This window comes from Cyanistes caeruleus, chromosome 3 (genome assembly GCF_971803275.1).
Source record: "Cyanistes caeruleus chromosome 3, bCyaCae1.hap1.1, whole genome shotgun sequence".
Taxonomy (NCBI): Eukaryota; Metazoa; Chordata; class Aves; order Passeriformes; family Paridae; genus Cyanistes; species Cyanistes caeruleus.
The window spans coordinates 24748974-24766017 of record NC_141703.1 but is presented as its reverse complement, the minus strand read 5'-3'; the positions used below and the strand labels follow the sequence as shown (position 1 = coordinate 24766017).

The 17044-nt window shown below is 44.0% G+C and overlaps 1 protein-coding gene across 1 annotated transcript; it reads right to left on the bottom strand.

The window, feature by feature from the left end:
* Window positions 1-10218: 10218 nt before the first annotated feature.
* LOC147654017 (uncharacterized) lies at window positions 10219-15048 on the bottom strand. The gene has a single exon (XM_086880173.1). The coding sequence runs from the start codon at window positions 14412-14414 to the stop codon at window positions 12378-12380; it is 2037 nt and encodes a 678-aa protein (XP_086736299.1). The 5' UTR covers window positions 14415-15048; the 3' UTR covers window positions 10219-12377.
* Window positions 15049-17044: the final 1996 nt, after the last annotated feature.

The following is a 17044-nucleotide window of genomic DNA, read 5'->3' as shown; positions in this document are numbered from 1 at the left end:
TGGGGAGGACTGTTTGCATAGGTATGGAAAAGATTCCATCAAGACCAGGATGTGAACCTCTGAAAAAAGTATTTTCAGGAGGGCAACAATTGAGAAATCAAGTAATATATCAGTGCAAAGAAATTCCACATGAAAGTAACAGCTGTAAGAACATCCAGCCCAGGCACCTCGTTGTCTGGAGGCTCCTAAAATCTCTGCTGACATGGTTTCCACAGGTGGGCAACACAACCCTTCAGGTACCGGAAATAAAATGCCATAACCCCCTCTCTGGAAGGAGTATACCATAAACCAAGCTTTGGTCCAAGGTCTCTGGTGCCTGCCTCCAGCTGGAGGATGGTGCCCAAGCCTGCCTTCACCCTCCTTCAGAAGATTCCAGAAGCTTTCTGTGCTGATTGTCCCTGCTGATGGCCTTTGAGTTATGGAAATTCTACCAGCTGTGGTTAGCACTGTAGCAACAAAAACCAGCCTGATAGTCAAGGCTAATGCTGGGGGAGGGGAAAGATAATCAGTTTTTACTGGACTTTTCTGAATTCAGCCTCTCTCAACAAGGATGATTATAGCTAATTAGGCAGAACATGGTAACAACACTCACATTTGGATGTGTGGTGTCTCGATGGAAGAGGAAATTAAATAGGATGTGATCAGAGAGCTGCAGACAAAGAAAATGAGGCCAGTCCAAATGAGTAGCTTTTCATCAGAGAATGGATGAATAGATCAGTCAATCTATTTTGTTGTACCTAGAACATTAATAACCATTATTAGTACTGTAATTTCCAATTCAAGGAAGCAGCTGACATACCATCCTTGAGGGCATTGTTTCCCTCCTGCCCTGAGCGCGCGCGCGCGCGCACACACACACACACACACACAGACAGACCCTCTTCAGCAAGTGTCCAAAGCAAATGATTTTTTAAGTACCCAGGACTGTCACGCTGGAAGGATGCCAGGGCTCAGCAAAATGACCAGCAAAATAAGGATTATAAAATCATTATGGCTGGAAAAGCCCCTTGAGATGAAGTCCACCAAGGAGGTGAAAGGTGGACCAGATAACTGGATCCAGTGAAGGCACTGGCAGCTTTGGCACAACTCAGAGACAGCTGGCAACATTTCTGGATGTCTTTTGATACAGAACTTTAAATGTGAGCAGAGACTTGTGCGACTTTGGTGGCTAGCAGGTGTGATCCCAGCTCTGAGACACTCAGCCCTGGTCTGACCATACTGCAAAACTACATCCCCAGGCTTGTAGCGACTCTTGAAAATGTAGATCTCCAGGCAAAGATCTTTTTTACATTACTCTAGCACATAAGAACTGGGGAGCAAATATACCTTGAAGTGACAGTACTTTTTCTTGCCTGCTGTTGGCAGTGCCCCTGGTGTAGTCAGAGAGAAGAAGTAACCTGAGGTGGAAGCAGGAATCAGGCTCCGCCATCCTCCTCAGCATGAGCAAACAGCAGGATTTCACCTAGTGGTGACTGTTTGTAGTCATGGTCATACACCAAACACCTGTCCATGTGCTGCTGAGGCAGGAAGCAAGGGACTGAAAGATTCTTGCTGATTAAAGGTAATGTTGAGGGAAATCCCTCAGGCTATGAATTCTGCACAGCACAAATCGGGAAATTTCATCCAGAAATTCCTGCTTCACACTCTCCCCATACCAAAATTGCATCACATTTTCAAGCTGGGCACCTGGCTTTGAACATCATTTTTGGACAATTATTTTCTCTCTCCTATGAGCTGAAAGAACAAAACCACAAACAAGTACATGAGAAAATTATTGCCTCAGCAATAACCTCTCCATATAACCTAGAGGGGAGGAATTGTGTGCAAAAAGATTTTGCAGTAAGATGTAACAGTTACCAATAAAAGCTTCAGGCCATGTCACTGAAGCTGTATACTATCCATGCAATTTACAGAATCTATTTTAATTTAGCCACTTTCCTGAGAATATGAATGAGGCAAATAAAAGGCTTCACAGGAGCAGAAACAACAGTGAAGCTATGGAGGTGTCCAAGCAGGGACTGGCAGCTCAGGCTTCAGGCAAGATGACAAATAACCCAAGGCCCAGGGCCCAGCAGCGTGTGTTTTCTCCCGGGTGCCTCCTGCTGCAGCATCATTCCTTGCAGGAGAGCCTGGCCACAGCCACGTGAGAAGGGAAGCTGATGGCTGCCTGGACAGGGAAGGCTGGGAATGTGCATGGAGAAACTGTCCCCACACTGAGGGACAGGGCATTGCTCCCTAGGGCTGCCAACCACCCCTTCTGTAAGTGTCCTGCTTGCTGAACAGTGTTTTAAATAATAAAAAATAGAATTAAAATTTAGCCAAATCTTAAGATACAGAGAAATAGTAACCACAGCCCCATTTAAAGATACATTGGCTGCCAAAATATCACCTTCTGCTCTGCCCTCCTGAGAATATGCTACAAGTTCCCAGCTTGTTCCATCCATGCTTCCCATCAGCTTGCTCTGCCCCTTGAACACATCGATACCTCCTGTCTCCTTTAGCCTTCACTTTCACATGGGGATAAACTTATTTTGGGAGACCACACAGAAATTCTCAAGGAACAGCTTGTTGATCTTTAAAAGTAAGTATCAATATTTTTCAACTCTTTCAAAAATATGGATTTAATTTGTTCTAATACTGCTGCTATTTTTAAAATTTTCTTCTCCAAGCACTTTTCTTCAGGGAGGTCAACAAATGAGAAACCAAGAAGAAGAGTTAGAGGTTTGTGAGAAGCTGCTGGAACAACAATGGACTGAGAACATCAATATTCAAAGGGGGACCTGGCCATTCAAACCTCAGCCTATTCACATTCCATTACAGCACCCCTTCTAACACTGCATGCTTGCTGATTTGCTTATTTCTAAGAGAGAAAAACTTATTTAATACCTAGTTCAGATGAAAAAAAAACAAAACCAAAAACCATGTACAAACAATTTATGGGTCTACAACAGTAGCCAACAAGTAAATCATGAAAAGCTGGCCTGCAATTGAACAGCTTACCAGTGGCACTGCCCAGCTGAACCAGGCTCCAGTCAGCACCTCTACTCATTTGGATCAATGGTTATCCCAGGTTGCAGAGATCCCACATAACACCATCATCCTAGTGTCAACTATCCACTCATAGAGTACCTTTTTTAAATCTCCTTTTCTTTCCTTCTCTTTCTCTGCCACTAGCTGCTAGCTGTCTCTTTTACCTCATGTCTTCCTGAAGGCTGAGCATGACATAATCCTTGTAGATCTCGTTCCTGCAAGGGAGGGGAGACACAACGCTAGTGTTACTACCTTAGCTTCTGATGCCATTCCTTCACTCTCCTGCTAAAAGGGTCAGCTCACCATCTGCCAAATAAACACGAAATAAACACAGCCAGGTCTGCTGGGGAAGTGACAAGAAAATGTGTGACAGGGCTCGTGCTCACCGTGCCTCACCTGCGCTTACTCACCCGGCTCCTGCAAAGCAGAGCGTGGGTGGCCCTGGCCCCATGGGAAGGGACTGGGGGTGTCCCAAAGCTTTTCCTTTCAGGTGCCTCCAGACTCTCTTTGTGCGTGAATGGGGACTTCCATGGGCCCAGTATGGACTGCAGGCAAATCTGCTTTGGGCAGAGATCACTTTGAGCTGCAAACTGCAGCAGAGGGGTGGCCACCATTCCCTGGATGGCATCCTGGGAAAAGGCGTGGGATTGCCTGAACAGCAGCAGGCTCAGGTCACCTCAGCGTCTGATCTTTCATGGTGGAAATTTAGGTCTTGGATCACAGCACAGTGATCACTGGAGAGGTGTTGACACTGATACTGGAAGTGAATCTGATGTAAGGCAGGCAAACACAAGCAGGTCTTTGCTCAAGTGGGTAACCAGACCCGGGAACGGAGACGTGTTTTGGTATGAGTGTCTCAAGGTTTCTATCTATATCGACTCTGATCTTTGCTTCTGTCCTTTTCTAAAGAGTCATATCTTAAGTGCTACCATCCTATTACATTAATATTTTTAACATTTTAGTTAAGCTTACAGACACCATTTTATTTTCCTTGTTAGTCTGTTTAGCAAATTTCTTTTACTTTTGCCATGGTATGATTAGCAAATCTGCGCTTACCCAGGTATTGTGAGCAAGTCATTTCATGATGACAGAGGGAATCATAAGGAGAAATTTAATGTGTCCAATCTCAGAAAAGCCCTGCAACATTTGCATTGTGAAAAATCAAGACCTGCTAATACAAAAAAATGAATTCCCAGTAATACCGAGCCTTGTGAAAACAAGACTTCTACTTAAAATATAAAGTAAAACATATTTTAAATTCCAAGTGGCTTTGGTGAAAGCTGCAGGAGTTCATTTCATGGCAAATTTGGTCACAGAAGATGGAAAGGATGGCAAGAACAGCGTGACAAGACACTGTGCATGTTGGTAGTAGAGATGTGAGATATGAAATCAGTGGGAATTGTGCTTGTGCATGTGAATGACAATTTAGTCCCTATTCCCAGTCTTCTCCAGCAGCACCTGTTCTTTGGGTTCATTTCTGTTCATCTTCACTCCTGATCCTTACAGTAGGCTTCCAGTATACACAAGAGAGCTGTCTGGTCTTGCTTTGGGCTAAATAAATTCAAAAGTTGCAGAAACAGGTCTCTATTAGCATAAAGCAGATAAATTGCAACAAACCAATAAACTGTGGCTTCACAGGCACTCTACCACAAGAAAAACACCTCTTGAAGGTCTGCATGTTCTCTAGGGCTGAACATGACCCCATGGCCCTCTGGAGAACCCTGCCCCATGTCCTTCCAGGGCACACAAAGAGACAGGGACTTTCTCATTCCATCCTTGTCTCATGCCAACCCTCCACAAGGCCCAAAGCTGCTGCTTTTGCAACAGGATTAAAGTGCCCTTCTCCTGCTCCATGACTTTGCCAGACACTTGCACCTCTCTTTTGGCGACCTGAAGAAAAGTTGAGACAAAATACCCAGCAACACCTTGCTGCTGCAGAGGACTGTTTCCCAAAATAGTCCCAAACATGACTGTGTGTCTAAATAAATCTACTGTGTGGGACTCTCTCCCCAGCTCCTTGGACACACTTTGGAACACAAAAGTGGACACACATCCCCAGTGCCTGAGTCTTTCATGCCCAGGTCCCAGGACATGCAGCCTTGGGCACTTAAGCAAGCGGCATCCCATAGACGTCCCTTGGACCAGGTTCAGCTCCATTGGAAGAATTTAATTTCTTCCCAGAGCCTATAACATCACTTTAGTTTGGGTAGGTGTGGTAGTGCTGCTGTGCCCACCCACACACCTCCAGATATCACAGTGGCAACCAACAGAGCCATTCCAGGCTGGGAGTTCACACCTTGCACAGAGGACATCAGCTCACACGCCACAGTGTAGGCCTGTGTGCAATTCTAGGCTGTTTTCTCTCACCCTTTCAATGAAAGATTTCACCTTCATTTCTGATAAGTATGGTATCTTCACTGGAAAGCTCCTGTTTCCTCAGTTACAGGATATATAGAAAGAAAATTTCAATAATGAAAGCACCACTCCAATACCAGACAAGTTCCACGTTGCTCCAGTTTTATGGATGGCTAAGTTCAGAAAACCCCACTGCTGTGGAAGTTTATTTGAGAAACTCAGAAGCATGAAACTTCTTGCTACCACTGTGAGCATTTCAAATGGCTCTGTTTACTTCCAGGTGCTGAGGTAGTAATAAAAATACAGCAGCCCAAAATAGTTGTCAAGTTTTAAACTTGTCTAAGATTTATCATAAACAAGATGTGGGAAGCTGTGAACTTGCCTGAGGCACAGCAAAGCTAAAACATGAATAATTACATAAAAAATTACAAAATTCAGGGATTCTCTTCTCCTTCATCCCAGTTACAGAAAGGGTTTAGAAAAACTGGTGACATATTTTCATCCATTCCTCTTGGGCAGAAACCACCACGGCGTATCTTTGTCCAAGAAAAAACAACAAAACAAAGACACTTTGCAGAGCTGTAAACTTGTGTCAGGGTCATTTAAGCATGGGCTAATAGGGTTACTCTGCTTATTTGTTTTTTCATTGCTGCGCTGATCCCTAGGGATGAAACAACAAACTTGTCTCCAGTGTTTCAGTGGATCCTAATCCCTCAAGTAAGAGTTAGTGGGTGTTTCCCTGTGGACTTCTGGAGGGCTGCATGAATTCAGCTGTCCTTGTGGAACTGCACAAGGCTCCAGCCCAACGCCCACGTCAGCCTGTCCAGATCCCTCTGGATGGCAGCATCGAGCCTATGGATGGTACCATCATTCCAGCTCGGTGACACTGGCAACCCTGTCAAGGTAAAGGGCTCTCCATCACTTCCTGCAGGGTCATGGTGTCAAACAGGACAGGTCACAGGACAGACCTGCAGTACTCCACTCATGACCAGCTCCCAGGAAGAAGGTATATGTCCCATTAACCATGATCCTGTGAGCCCAGCCATCCAAAGAGCTGCTTACCCATCTAGATCCCCACCCATTCAGACTAGCAAATTTAGATGCACGAATATTATGAGAGACAACACCTAAAAGCCTTGCTAAAGTTTACATGAACTGCACCCACCTCATTAAAGCTGAAGTAAATGAGATCCAATGCTCTCCCTACACTCACAGCTGTGGTCATTCTATCACAGAAGGCAAACAGGCTGGGCAGGTATGATTTGCCTGGGTAAAGCCATGCTGAGTGCTCTCATTCTTCTTCATGTGCTCAGAAATGGACTCCCTTATTCTCCAAGAGACTGAAACAAGGTTGATTTGCCAATCATTTCCCAAAGTTCACTTCTGGTCCTTTTGAAGACAGTCATATGTAACAGCCTTTTCCACATGCTGCTACATACAAAAGGTCATCACACCTGGCATAATTTATGTAAAGTTCTTTCACATCTCTCCTCTGGCCATCTTTTTGATCAACCAAGTTTACCTAAAATTATGTGGGGGGAGCAGAAGGGTGGAATGAGAAATTCTCACATCCCTTTGAAGGGAAATTCTCTTTCAGACAGCTGGGAATGCCAACCCTATAAGAATCCTTTCTGCTCCAACTGCAGAAACCCAACCCTGTCCCCTAAAGCCTGTCCAAGTTCAGCAGTGCTGGACAAGAAGTGGCTCTGCTGTTACTGTCATCTCGTGCTGCAAGCATGTACTGAAGTTACTGAAGCACTGTGTGCATCCACTACCGCAGACTGTCCACCAGAAGCAATCCACAGGTGAGGAGAAACATAAGCTTTCAAATGCTCATTCAGTAGATTGCAGAAAATGAAACACATCCACTCATCTTGTCTACTACACCCTTCTGAAACACACACCCACACACAGAGTGGAAAAAAAAAAGTGTATGTGTCCTTGTCTACCTACCAGGAGTATGTGTTGGTATTGGTTTCCATAAAAATAGAGATCCCAGAAACAAAAAAATTGTTGACCAGGGTTTTCAAGGTGCGAATGAAACAGCTTCCAGCAGCTGCTTGCTACAGAGTAGAGATGCCTTACCTGTATTTTTGCTGGGAGAAATCTCTGCTGTCCAAGAAGACACAGGTGAGGGTCCAGCATAGAAAGGAGCTGCCTGCACTGATAGAGTATACGAGTCTGTAGATCTAGCTCTTTAAGCTAGAAATTTATCTAAAAAGCCCTGTGTTAGAAAGGATGGGGAAATTAATCCTCCTAAAGTTAGATGAAACGGTTAAAATAATATTTACATCAGTTTTACAAATAAAGATACACCTGTTCTTTCTGAGCTTTGGTATAAACTTTTCAACTTGACCTCCACTTGTTTTCATCTTTTATCACTAATAGTACAAGGTAACTTCACTTAATATTTCCAGAAATACAAGGGTCTGATGTTTGCCTCAGTCACCTATGGAAAATACAACCAGTTTATTCACGGAAGTTAATATTTGTGCTTTTTTGAGAATTTTGCTTAGTTACGGCTTGACAGTGAGTTGTCAAATATAATTTTGTCTGTTTCTGCTCTGTCAGACACAATAAGACAATCCCTGGCCCCTGAGTTGAACACTGAAGGTTCTTTGCTTCCCTGGAAATCTCCATAGACATGAGTGCTACCGTCTGGCCAGTGGTGTCTTCCATAAAATGACAACTATGGATGGTAGGAGACCCTGGAAACCCACTTTTAACAGTTCTTCTGTATTCTCTTGTACAGCATGACATAATTCTGGCTTTGAAAAATGTCACTACTGCCCCGACACATAACAGCCTCCAGTCCTTTCATCAAAGTTAGTAGGAGTGTCACATAATTTGTGTTTATCTTTTTTTGGAATTTTGATGCTCTATTTCCCCTGAGCCCATTTAGATAGAATTCCTTTAAATCTATTTATATCCCAGAGAGGATTACTTTTGAAAGCAAAGTCCCACTGTTTACCTCAGTATTGTAGCCTACTTCCACTCTTTACAAGTCTCTCCCTTTTGTAAAAGTTCCTTTGTGCTGATTCTAAGGGCTCAGTATAAAGGAGCTCTCACCACACCTTCTACATTCCCAGAAGAAAAAAAAAATCAGTGTGGAAACAAAGACGGAGAGCTGTATCAGTAATTTTAATTTAAAAATACTACTTTTGTCTTCTTGAAGCTGTCTCCAATCCAAGCAGAATAGGGTCAGCAGACAAAAAACTGAGACAAAACATAAAATAAATAAAATCCTGATAAAGTATGGAAATGAAAAATCAAGGCATCCCAAAAATTATATTACTCTTCTGCAGTGACACTATGCCAAAATGATATGATCATGATCAAAGTTTTAAAGTAACTCTGACCATAGATTAGACTTGATTAAAGTCATGTTACATTTATTTCCTTCTACTTCCAATGTCCTCCAGAGACACCTACAAACGAAAGCATTCAAATTCAGGGGACTTTCCTGCAAGGATTGCCCTTAATCTTTTAGTTGTCGAATAAAATCACTGTGTGGAACATGAATCTAACAATTCATCTTTTACCGATAGGGCTCTCGCTAAATTGTCTGTTCCCAAAGTCATAAGACTGAAGAAGCTATTATGAGAATACAGCATTTTATTTCAGATGCAACCACACAAATCTCAAGGAGAGAGGAGGCTGTCAGAAAGAAAAGTCCCCTGATATACATCTTTTAATTAACATTGCAAAACATTCCTTTCTGTATGCAGGTGAATAATTTACACACAATTCACTTGTATTTCTAATCCTTATCACTAAATACCTTTTCTTTCTTCCAAGTTTGATTTATTTTGAAAAGAATCGAACTAGCAAAGTGCATTGTATGATGAGGGAATTCAGGATGAATACCACCAAGAGTACTTAAACTGCATTCATTCTCCCACAAAGCGAGAGCATAAAGGTGACTCCATCTGTCTTACCCAAGTTTTGCATTATTCACTTAATGGATCAAATTTCATTATAAATTTTTTGGGGTTTTCTGGTTTTGGGTTTTTTTCCCATAATGTTGAGCTATGAGCCTGGGATATGTTAACTTTTTAGGCCCCCTCTTGTCAGCAAGCCAAATGCAGGAGACAACTCCATATTCTTTGCATCAGGAACCTTTCCCCAGAGCAAGAAGCATAAGCAGAAGTTCAGGTCCAGTTCAGCCAGTGTCAGTGTTGGACAACAGATGTACCACCGTCATGAAGTCGCCTACTGTCTGCATCCCATGGAGCGTGTTCCAGCCCTCAGTCTCAGCTGATGCCCATGGAAGGGGGTTGACTTATTAAAGCAAACTATGGAAAATAAAACTAACAGCTTAAAGCACCTTAAAAAAGAATGTTATTGTCCATAGGGCTACATGGAGGAATTGCCTTGAAACATTTTTTGATTTGATTTGTGCTTACTGCACAGTCACATATAAATTCCAATTACTGAACTGCAAGGAATTCTGCATTTCAGACACATCTTTTGCTCCCTACATTACTAGTTTCCTAAATTTTGGATGGAGGTTGGATTTGCACCCCAACAACTGAAAAGAATTTTGACTTCTGCAATGTGTTCATCCATCTGGGTGGGATTAATTTTATACTCTTTGTTACTGCAGTATCTGTAGTAGTCTTCTACTGTGACTAATATGCATAGTACGCAAGGCTTTTAAAATGGTTACCCTGAACTACCAAGGTATTGGAGAGGACAGCAAAGCCAGCAGACCTTCTCAAGGGTGTGTAAGGGGCTGAGCCTGTCTGGATGCCAGGGGCCCACCAAGCTACACTATCACACCCCACCTTCTCAGCTGAACAGGGGAGAGAAAACAAGACGGAAAACAGCTCGTAGGTTGAGATAAGGCAGTTTACTAGAACCAAACTAAAACCAGGCTGCGAGCACACAAGCAAATGCAAAAACCCCAAAGATTTTATTCTCTACTTCCCATGAGCAAGTGATGTCTGGCCACTTCCTGGGAAGCAGGGCTTCAGGACACGTAGCAGTTGCTCTGGAAGGCAAACGTTGTGAATAATGAATGTTCCCCACTTCCTCCTCCTTTTCTTAGGTTTCATATCTGAGTAGACATCATATGGTATGGAATATCTCTTTGGTTAATTCCATTCAGCTGGCCTAGCTGTGTCCCCTCCCAAGACCTTGCCCACTGCCAGCCTATTGATGTGGGGGCAGAATGCTGGAGAGACAGTGCTGAGGCTGTGCCAGCGCTGCTCAGCAGCAGCTGAAACATTGCAGTGTTTCTAGCTCCCAATGCAATGGGGAAAACAAACTCCATCTCAGCCAAACCAAATACCCCTTTTTCCATATCATTTGTGTCATACTCAGATCCCACAGAATTTAATCTTCTAACTACCCCACTGTATTTACTTCTCATTACTGAAATCCCTTTTTACCAGCACCTACACCTTAAACTACATCTTTAAACCATCTTTATACCAAACGTACAGATCCATACATTTTCATTAACTATTATCCCCAGTCCTTTCACAGATAGATATAATTTTCCCATTCCACATGCTTCCTCTGCCCCTCCAGATGTTCAGAAACAGTCCATGACTTGGATTCCGTTCCATCAGGGTGGGTGCTCAGGACAGGAGAAGCAGCACACTTGATCATCGGGTACGGACACCAGCCTGGCTTGTGTTGTTGTTGCAGTCTCCCTGCAAAATTCACTCTTCACCAGTTCATCTCACTCCTGCTGCTTTACTTCCTGCAACATAAAACTCACACCACAGATTATTTTTCCCCAAGGTCAATTCTCCTTGAGGCACACACCAGGTCTCCCCATCCTTCTGTATTACCCACCAAGTACACCCAGGTCACTGGGCAAAGACAATCCCACAAATGGGTTTGTCTTTTCCCAAGGGAGAAATCCACAATGACTTCCCCAGCTACTTCCCTATGTGTGGTACAGGGACCTTGTCTCCTCCCACAGCTTGGGCAGGACCAGGGCGGTTAGCAGATCCCCTAGTGTTAACCAGCCAAGTGGCTTCTGCTAAATTTGCATCCCAGTGCTTCCATACCCCATTGGCCAAAAACTCTCAACATGGTCTTCAGCAGCCCATTATACCTTCCAACCTTTCCAGAGGCTTCTGGGTGGTAAGGGGTGTGATACACCCTTGAAAGATGGCAGAGCTGTGTTTCCACCCCCTGGGGCAGTTGATTCCAGGTTTATTTGATAGTCTCCCCATCAATGGTCATTGACTCCCATAGTCAATGCTGTGACTTCATTTAGGCCACAATAGCCTATGCTAACCTCCATTGTCCATCAGGCTTTTGCACTGGCCATATAGAACTGTTACAAGGTGAGTGAGTCTTACAGATGATTCCTTGGCTCTGCAGTTGGTGAATTGGCTCATGGATGGGAGCCAGGGAATCTCGGTTGGTGCAATACTGCTGACAAGGCACTGTCTTGGTAGCAATTGGCACCTGCTGTTCTTCACCTTGCAGCAATCCTACTAGGAAGGGATGTTCTAAGAGGCCAGGTGGGGTGGATAACTGCTTGATCTTCTCTGTATTCACAGTAGCCACACCAAAAAGCCATTGGTACCCCTTTAGGCCCTTGAAGTACCCTCTCCTGAGAGAGTCAATTCCAAGGGCCTCTGTCACAATTGGGCACTTTTCCCACTTGTCTGCTGTTAAGCTCCCTTCAGCCTCCCAAACAGATGTTTTTTTGCATCACTTTGTCAATCCAGAGATCCAGATGGGTTCTGAGCCCCTGTACCCCAACGGCACCAGCGTACACTATGCACCAGTATCTACCAAAGCCTTATATACTTCTGTGGGTATGATGTGCCAGGCTATAAAATCCAGTCATCCCTTTCCTCCCCCTGGCAGAAGGGAGGGACCCTCCATTCTTTTTCCTGGTTAGAGCATTCACTGTCTGACCCTTACAGTGCCAGACCAGAAGTCCCCTCACCAGGATCAAGAGAGGCAGTGTCAGTTCTTCTATGTCTGGGGGGTTGCTGATTGCTGTTTTGTGTCTGCAGAAACTACACTGACAGCTTTGTTGGATGGCCCTTCTTTTCTCTTCTGTCACAGCTTTCTTCTTTCTCCGCTCTTTTCTCTCTCAGTTCACGGGCACGGGCTTCCAGCTTAAAGGTGGGTTCACCATCCCACTTCCTCATATCTTCCCCCTGATCACACAGAAAGAACCACAGTGCACCACGTGTCATGTGTCTGGGGCTCTCTTTCCCTCTGATCAGGGCAGGAGAAGACTGATTTCTTGGACTACCCTTGACAGCTGAGGTGCTGGCCTGTAGGGATGAAGAGGAACAAAGAGTTTCTTCTAAGTTTTGGAGCCAAAGAGACACTCTCTCTACAGTTGGTGTCTCCATTTCTGGGTAATACATTGCTGCCAAACTGTTAGAATATGATGCAGGGGCACTTTGAATTACCTTCCTCCACATGGCCATTGTGCAAGGGACATCCTCTGGATCTTTAGAGATGTTATCATTTTTTAGATCACTATAGATGATTTCCAGCACTGCTAATTCTCTCAGGTATTGGATACCTTCATCTGCAGTGGTCCACTTTCCTGGGGAGTTCACAAGATCTTCCTTAAACGGATGTCTTGCCTTCACACTTGAGAGAAGTCGTCTCCAGAGACTGCAAATTGCTGTCTCTTTTCCAATTCCTCTTTCAATTCCCCGATCTCTAGCAAGGGATCCCAGCTGTTGGGCTTCCCTACCTTCCAGTAGGTGACCATTAGCCCCACAATCCCAGCATCGAAGCAGCCAAGCAGAAATCCGCTCACCTGGCTGGCGGCTGTAATCTTTCTGCAAGTCTTGAAGTTCTGATGATGTCAGAGACTGGGTAATTTCTGTCTCCTGTTTGAATTCCTTCACTCCTTTCTTTGATTTATTTGTTGCAGGACTGGTTTCTTGATCAGACCCTTCCTTTCCTGATGATTCTTCTTGTTTTTCTTTTTCTTCTTCTTCATCCTTTTCTTCTTCTTCCTCTTTTTCTTTTTCTTCTTCTTCCTCTTTTTCTTTTTCTTCTTCCTTTTCTCCTTTTTCTTCTTCCTCTTCTTTTTTATCTTCTTCCTTTTCTTCCTTTTCTTTTTCTTCTTTTTCTTCCTTTTCTTTTTCTTTTTTTTCTTCCTTTGTTTTTTCTTCTCTTTCTTCTTTTGCTTTTTCTTCCTTTTCTTTTTCTTCTTTTTCTTCCTTTGTTTTTTCTTCTTTTTCTTCTTTTGCTTTTTCTTCCTTTTCTTTTTCTGCTTTTTCTTCCTTTGCTTTTTCTGCTTTTTCTTCTTTTGCTTTTTCTTCCTTTGCTTTTTCTTCTTTTTCTTCCTTTGCTTTTTCTTCTTTTTCTTCCTTTTCTTTTTCTTTCTCCTCTTCTTTTTTTTCCTCTTCTTCTTCTTCCTCCCTTTCTAATTGACGATAAAGACTTGTAGCTCTCCTTGTCCACCTTTTCTTTTCCATTACAGGGACAGTTACAGTAGTTGTTGTGGTCTGGGTTCCTGTCTCAACCATCATCTTCTCAAGCACAGTTTGGGTCCCTGCCTCGGTCACAGTCCTCTGAGAGTGCAGAACAGTGGCTCGGTAGGCACAGGCCAGGCCCCAGCACAGGGCCAGAAGCTGCTGGTTTTCATCAGCTTGGGCAAGGCACCCCTCTATCAGCTGACGGGTCAGTTTGTCAGGGTTGATTACCTGCTCAGGTGTAAACTCCCAGGCAATGGGAGGTGATAACCGCCCTAGGAACCTGCCCAAATCCTTCCACACACCCTGCCACCCAGGAACTGACTTCTTCGGGGAACATTTTGGTATCACCTCACTCAAAATTTGTTTTCTCGTACACCACCATGACACCAGATTCCACAAAGCCCATGATATGCTTACAGTACTAATTAAACAGATCGTGTAAGGATGAGCAAGGACTGTGGCAGCCTGCATAATAAAAGAATCCACATCAATCCCGGGTAGGAAGAGAGAGATGTATTCCCTCATTGTCTCCACAAGATAGCTCCCCCAGCACAGCAAGGCCATCAATGCCAGGGAAAAGCACAGAGCCATTGTTTGTATTAACATGTTCCCAAACTCAGCAAAATAAAGAGATAAGCAGTGCAGCTGACAAACTGCGTTCCCCACAGGAGCTTGCTACTGGATAACTAATACCGCTATAGCATGCAATATATATAAATAGGTGTTGTTGTCTCACCCCACATTAGGCACCAGAAAGGGCTGTGGTGTGTAGAGGACTTGTGGTGGGTGTTGGGCTGGATGCCAGGTGCCCACCAAGCCACACTATCACGCCCCCCTTCTCAGCTGGACAAGGGAGAGAAAAATAAGATGGAAAACGACTCGTAGGTTAAGATAAGGCAGGTCAGCAAAGCAAAAGCAAAAGGTTGAGGATGCACAAGCAAAGGAAAAAAACCCCAAAGATTTTATTCTCTACTTCCCATCAGCAAGTGATGTCCGGCCACTTCCTGGGAAGCAGGGCTTCAGGACACGTAGCAGTTGCTCTGGAAGGCAAACGTTGTGAATAATGAATGTTCCCCACTTCCTCCTCCTTTTCCTAGCTTTTATATCCAAGTAGACGTCATATGGCATGGAATACTCCTTTGGTCAGTTTGGGTCAGCTGGCCTAGCTGTGTCCCCTCCCAAGACCTTGCCCACTGCCAGCCTATTGATGTGGGGGCAGAATGCTGGAGAGACAGCGCTGAGGCTGGGCCAGCGCTGCTCAGCAGCAGCCAAACACTGCAGTGTTATCAGCTCCTTTCTAGCTCCCAATGCAAAGCTCAGTCAGACCCAATGCCGGATCTTAACCCACAAAATTAACCTACAATTCTCAAGAGCTGGAAATTTAAATACAGGTACCTGTTTTTAAAAGTTTGGTATCACCCACCTTTCTTCTCCTTCCACCGCTGGCAAGCTGTTTATAAAGTGAACCAAAATAATAATTTAACGTGGGAATCTTGGCTGCAACTGGGGATGCCACCAGCCCCTCCCACGACTGTCCTGGCCACTAATGCAGCTTCTCTGCTGTGGGACAGGAGAGAGATTCCTTTGATTTTTTTAATTACTAACAAAAATAAATGCTTACTGAGAAAAGTAATCTTGGAAATGTAATCCTAAACTCAGGAGAAAACCTTAATATTGTTTACAGCATTTCCTATACATACTGCATTTGCTTTGCTGCTCTTCCTAACCGTATCATTCCTCCTGCTTGTTAAATTTGGGACTTCAGTAACAGCTGGGAAGGTAGGAAACTGCATGGATCATTATTAACTTGATTTGTTTTTGACATTACAGTACTCACATTACTCTTTCGATACTCAACACTACTTTCACACTCAGAAATTATTATCTCTTTTGAGCAATTCGTGCACAAGGGTGGGAGGGCTTTATGTGCATACACCAAATAGGCCATGAGAATGATGATAAATCTAACTAAAACAACTCAAATTCACTACAAAGATATCGTCATGAAGCATTTTTCTTATAGATTTTTTTTTATCATATTCTGCGAAACAGCTTACAGTATTTTTATCTCTTTCCTTCTTGTTACAATTTAAAAGATTAACTAAAAATATCCTATAAAAAAATTAAAACAGTGGAGCAGTCCAATTAGATTGTATTTATTCTGCACGCTCCAAGAAATTAGGATACAGGTTATCAGCAACGGTGCTTAATTAGTAAGAAACCTATTTAAACCTAATGATACGCATGGCCAAGGTTGCTGCTGCTCAATGGAGACAGCAGTTCTGCTTAATTGGGATGCTTTCAGATGGTATAATTGTTGAAACTGATGCTCTGCTCTGCTGATTAGGCTTGCAGTGGTTCTCTCACTCTCTCCCCAACTTGCTGGAAACATTTTGCAGTTGGAGCTGACTGGGGATGCCTTTACTTCCCAACGAGTGCCTCCAGCACCAGTAATGCACTGCCATCTGCCCCACTGCACAGAAAATCTGCTGCTGAGGACAGGGACAACTCAGGGGCGAGGCCTGCTGTCAGCTGCCTTGAGTGTTGAACCAGTGCTTTTCTGTAGCTGGAAGGACTTTATCATCAGCTCACGGGTTCAGCAACACAACACAGACATACCTGCTACCCCTACCACACAGAAGAGCAGCAATTACAGCTGCCTGAATGATTTCAATGAGAAGTTTAAGAAGTTTGTGACTCCTGCTGCTGGGACTTCCTCCTCAGCAAACTCCGGATGATTTTTATACTTTGCATTAATGCCACAACACCTGAGAGCTGTTTACTAACCCAGGGGAAATGGAGATGAAGCCTTAGCTCAGCTCCTAGAAGAGCCTCCCTCTCACTCAAACCTTTTGTTGGCAGCCCCAGTGGGAAAGAGTCACCAAGAGAGTCACATGTTTTGTCAAGCCGGGCAGATCATCTCCCCAAATCACTCTGCTGGGCAAAATAAGGCAGCTTGCAAAGTAGCTGATCTGTCACACAGAAATAAAAAAAATTGGCTCAAAAGATGGAAGTTTCTTGTGGCCATTACATTCACTGCGAATAACTAAGACAGCACTTCAGATGAAGTACCGAAGCCAGGACAAAGTTTGCAGTCTGCAGCACTTGGCAGTGTGTCAGTACAACACAAGATGGCTCCACTTCCATCAACAAAGAGCTTAGTGCCACTGCAGAGTCCCTTGCATCCAGCTAATCGTGCCCATCGACTGAAGCCAGACCTGTCAGGCTGTCCTGGG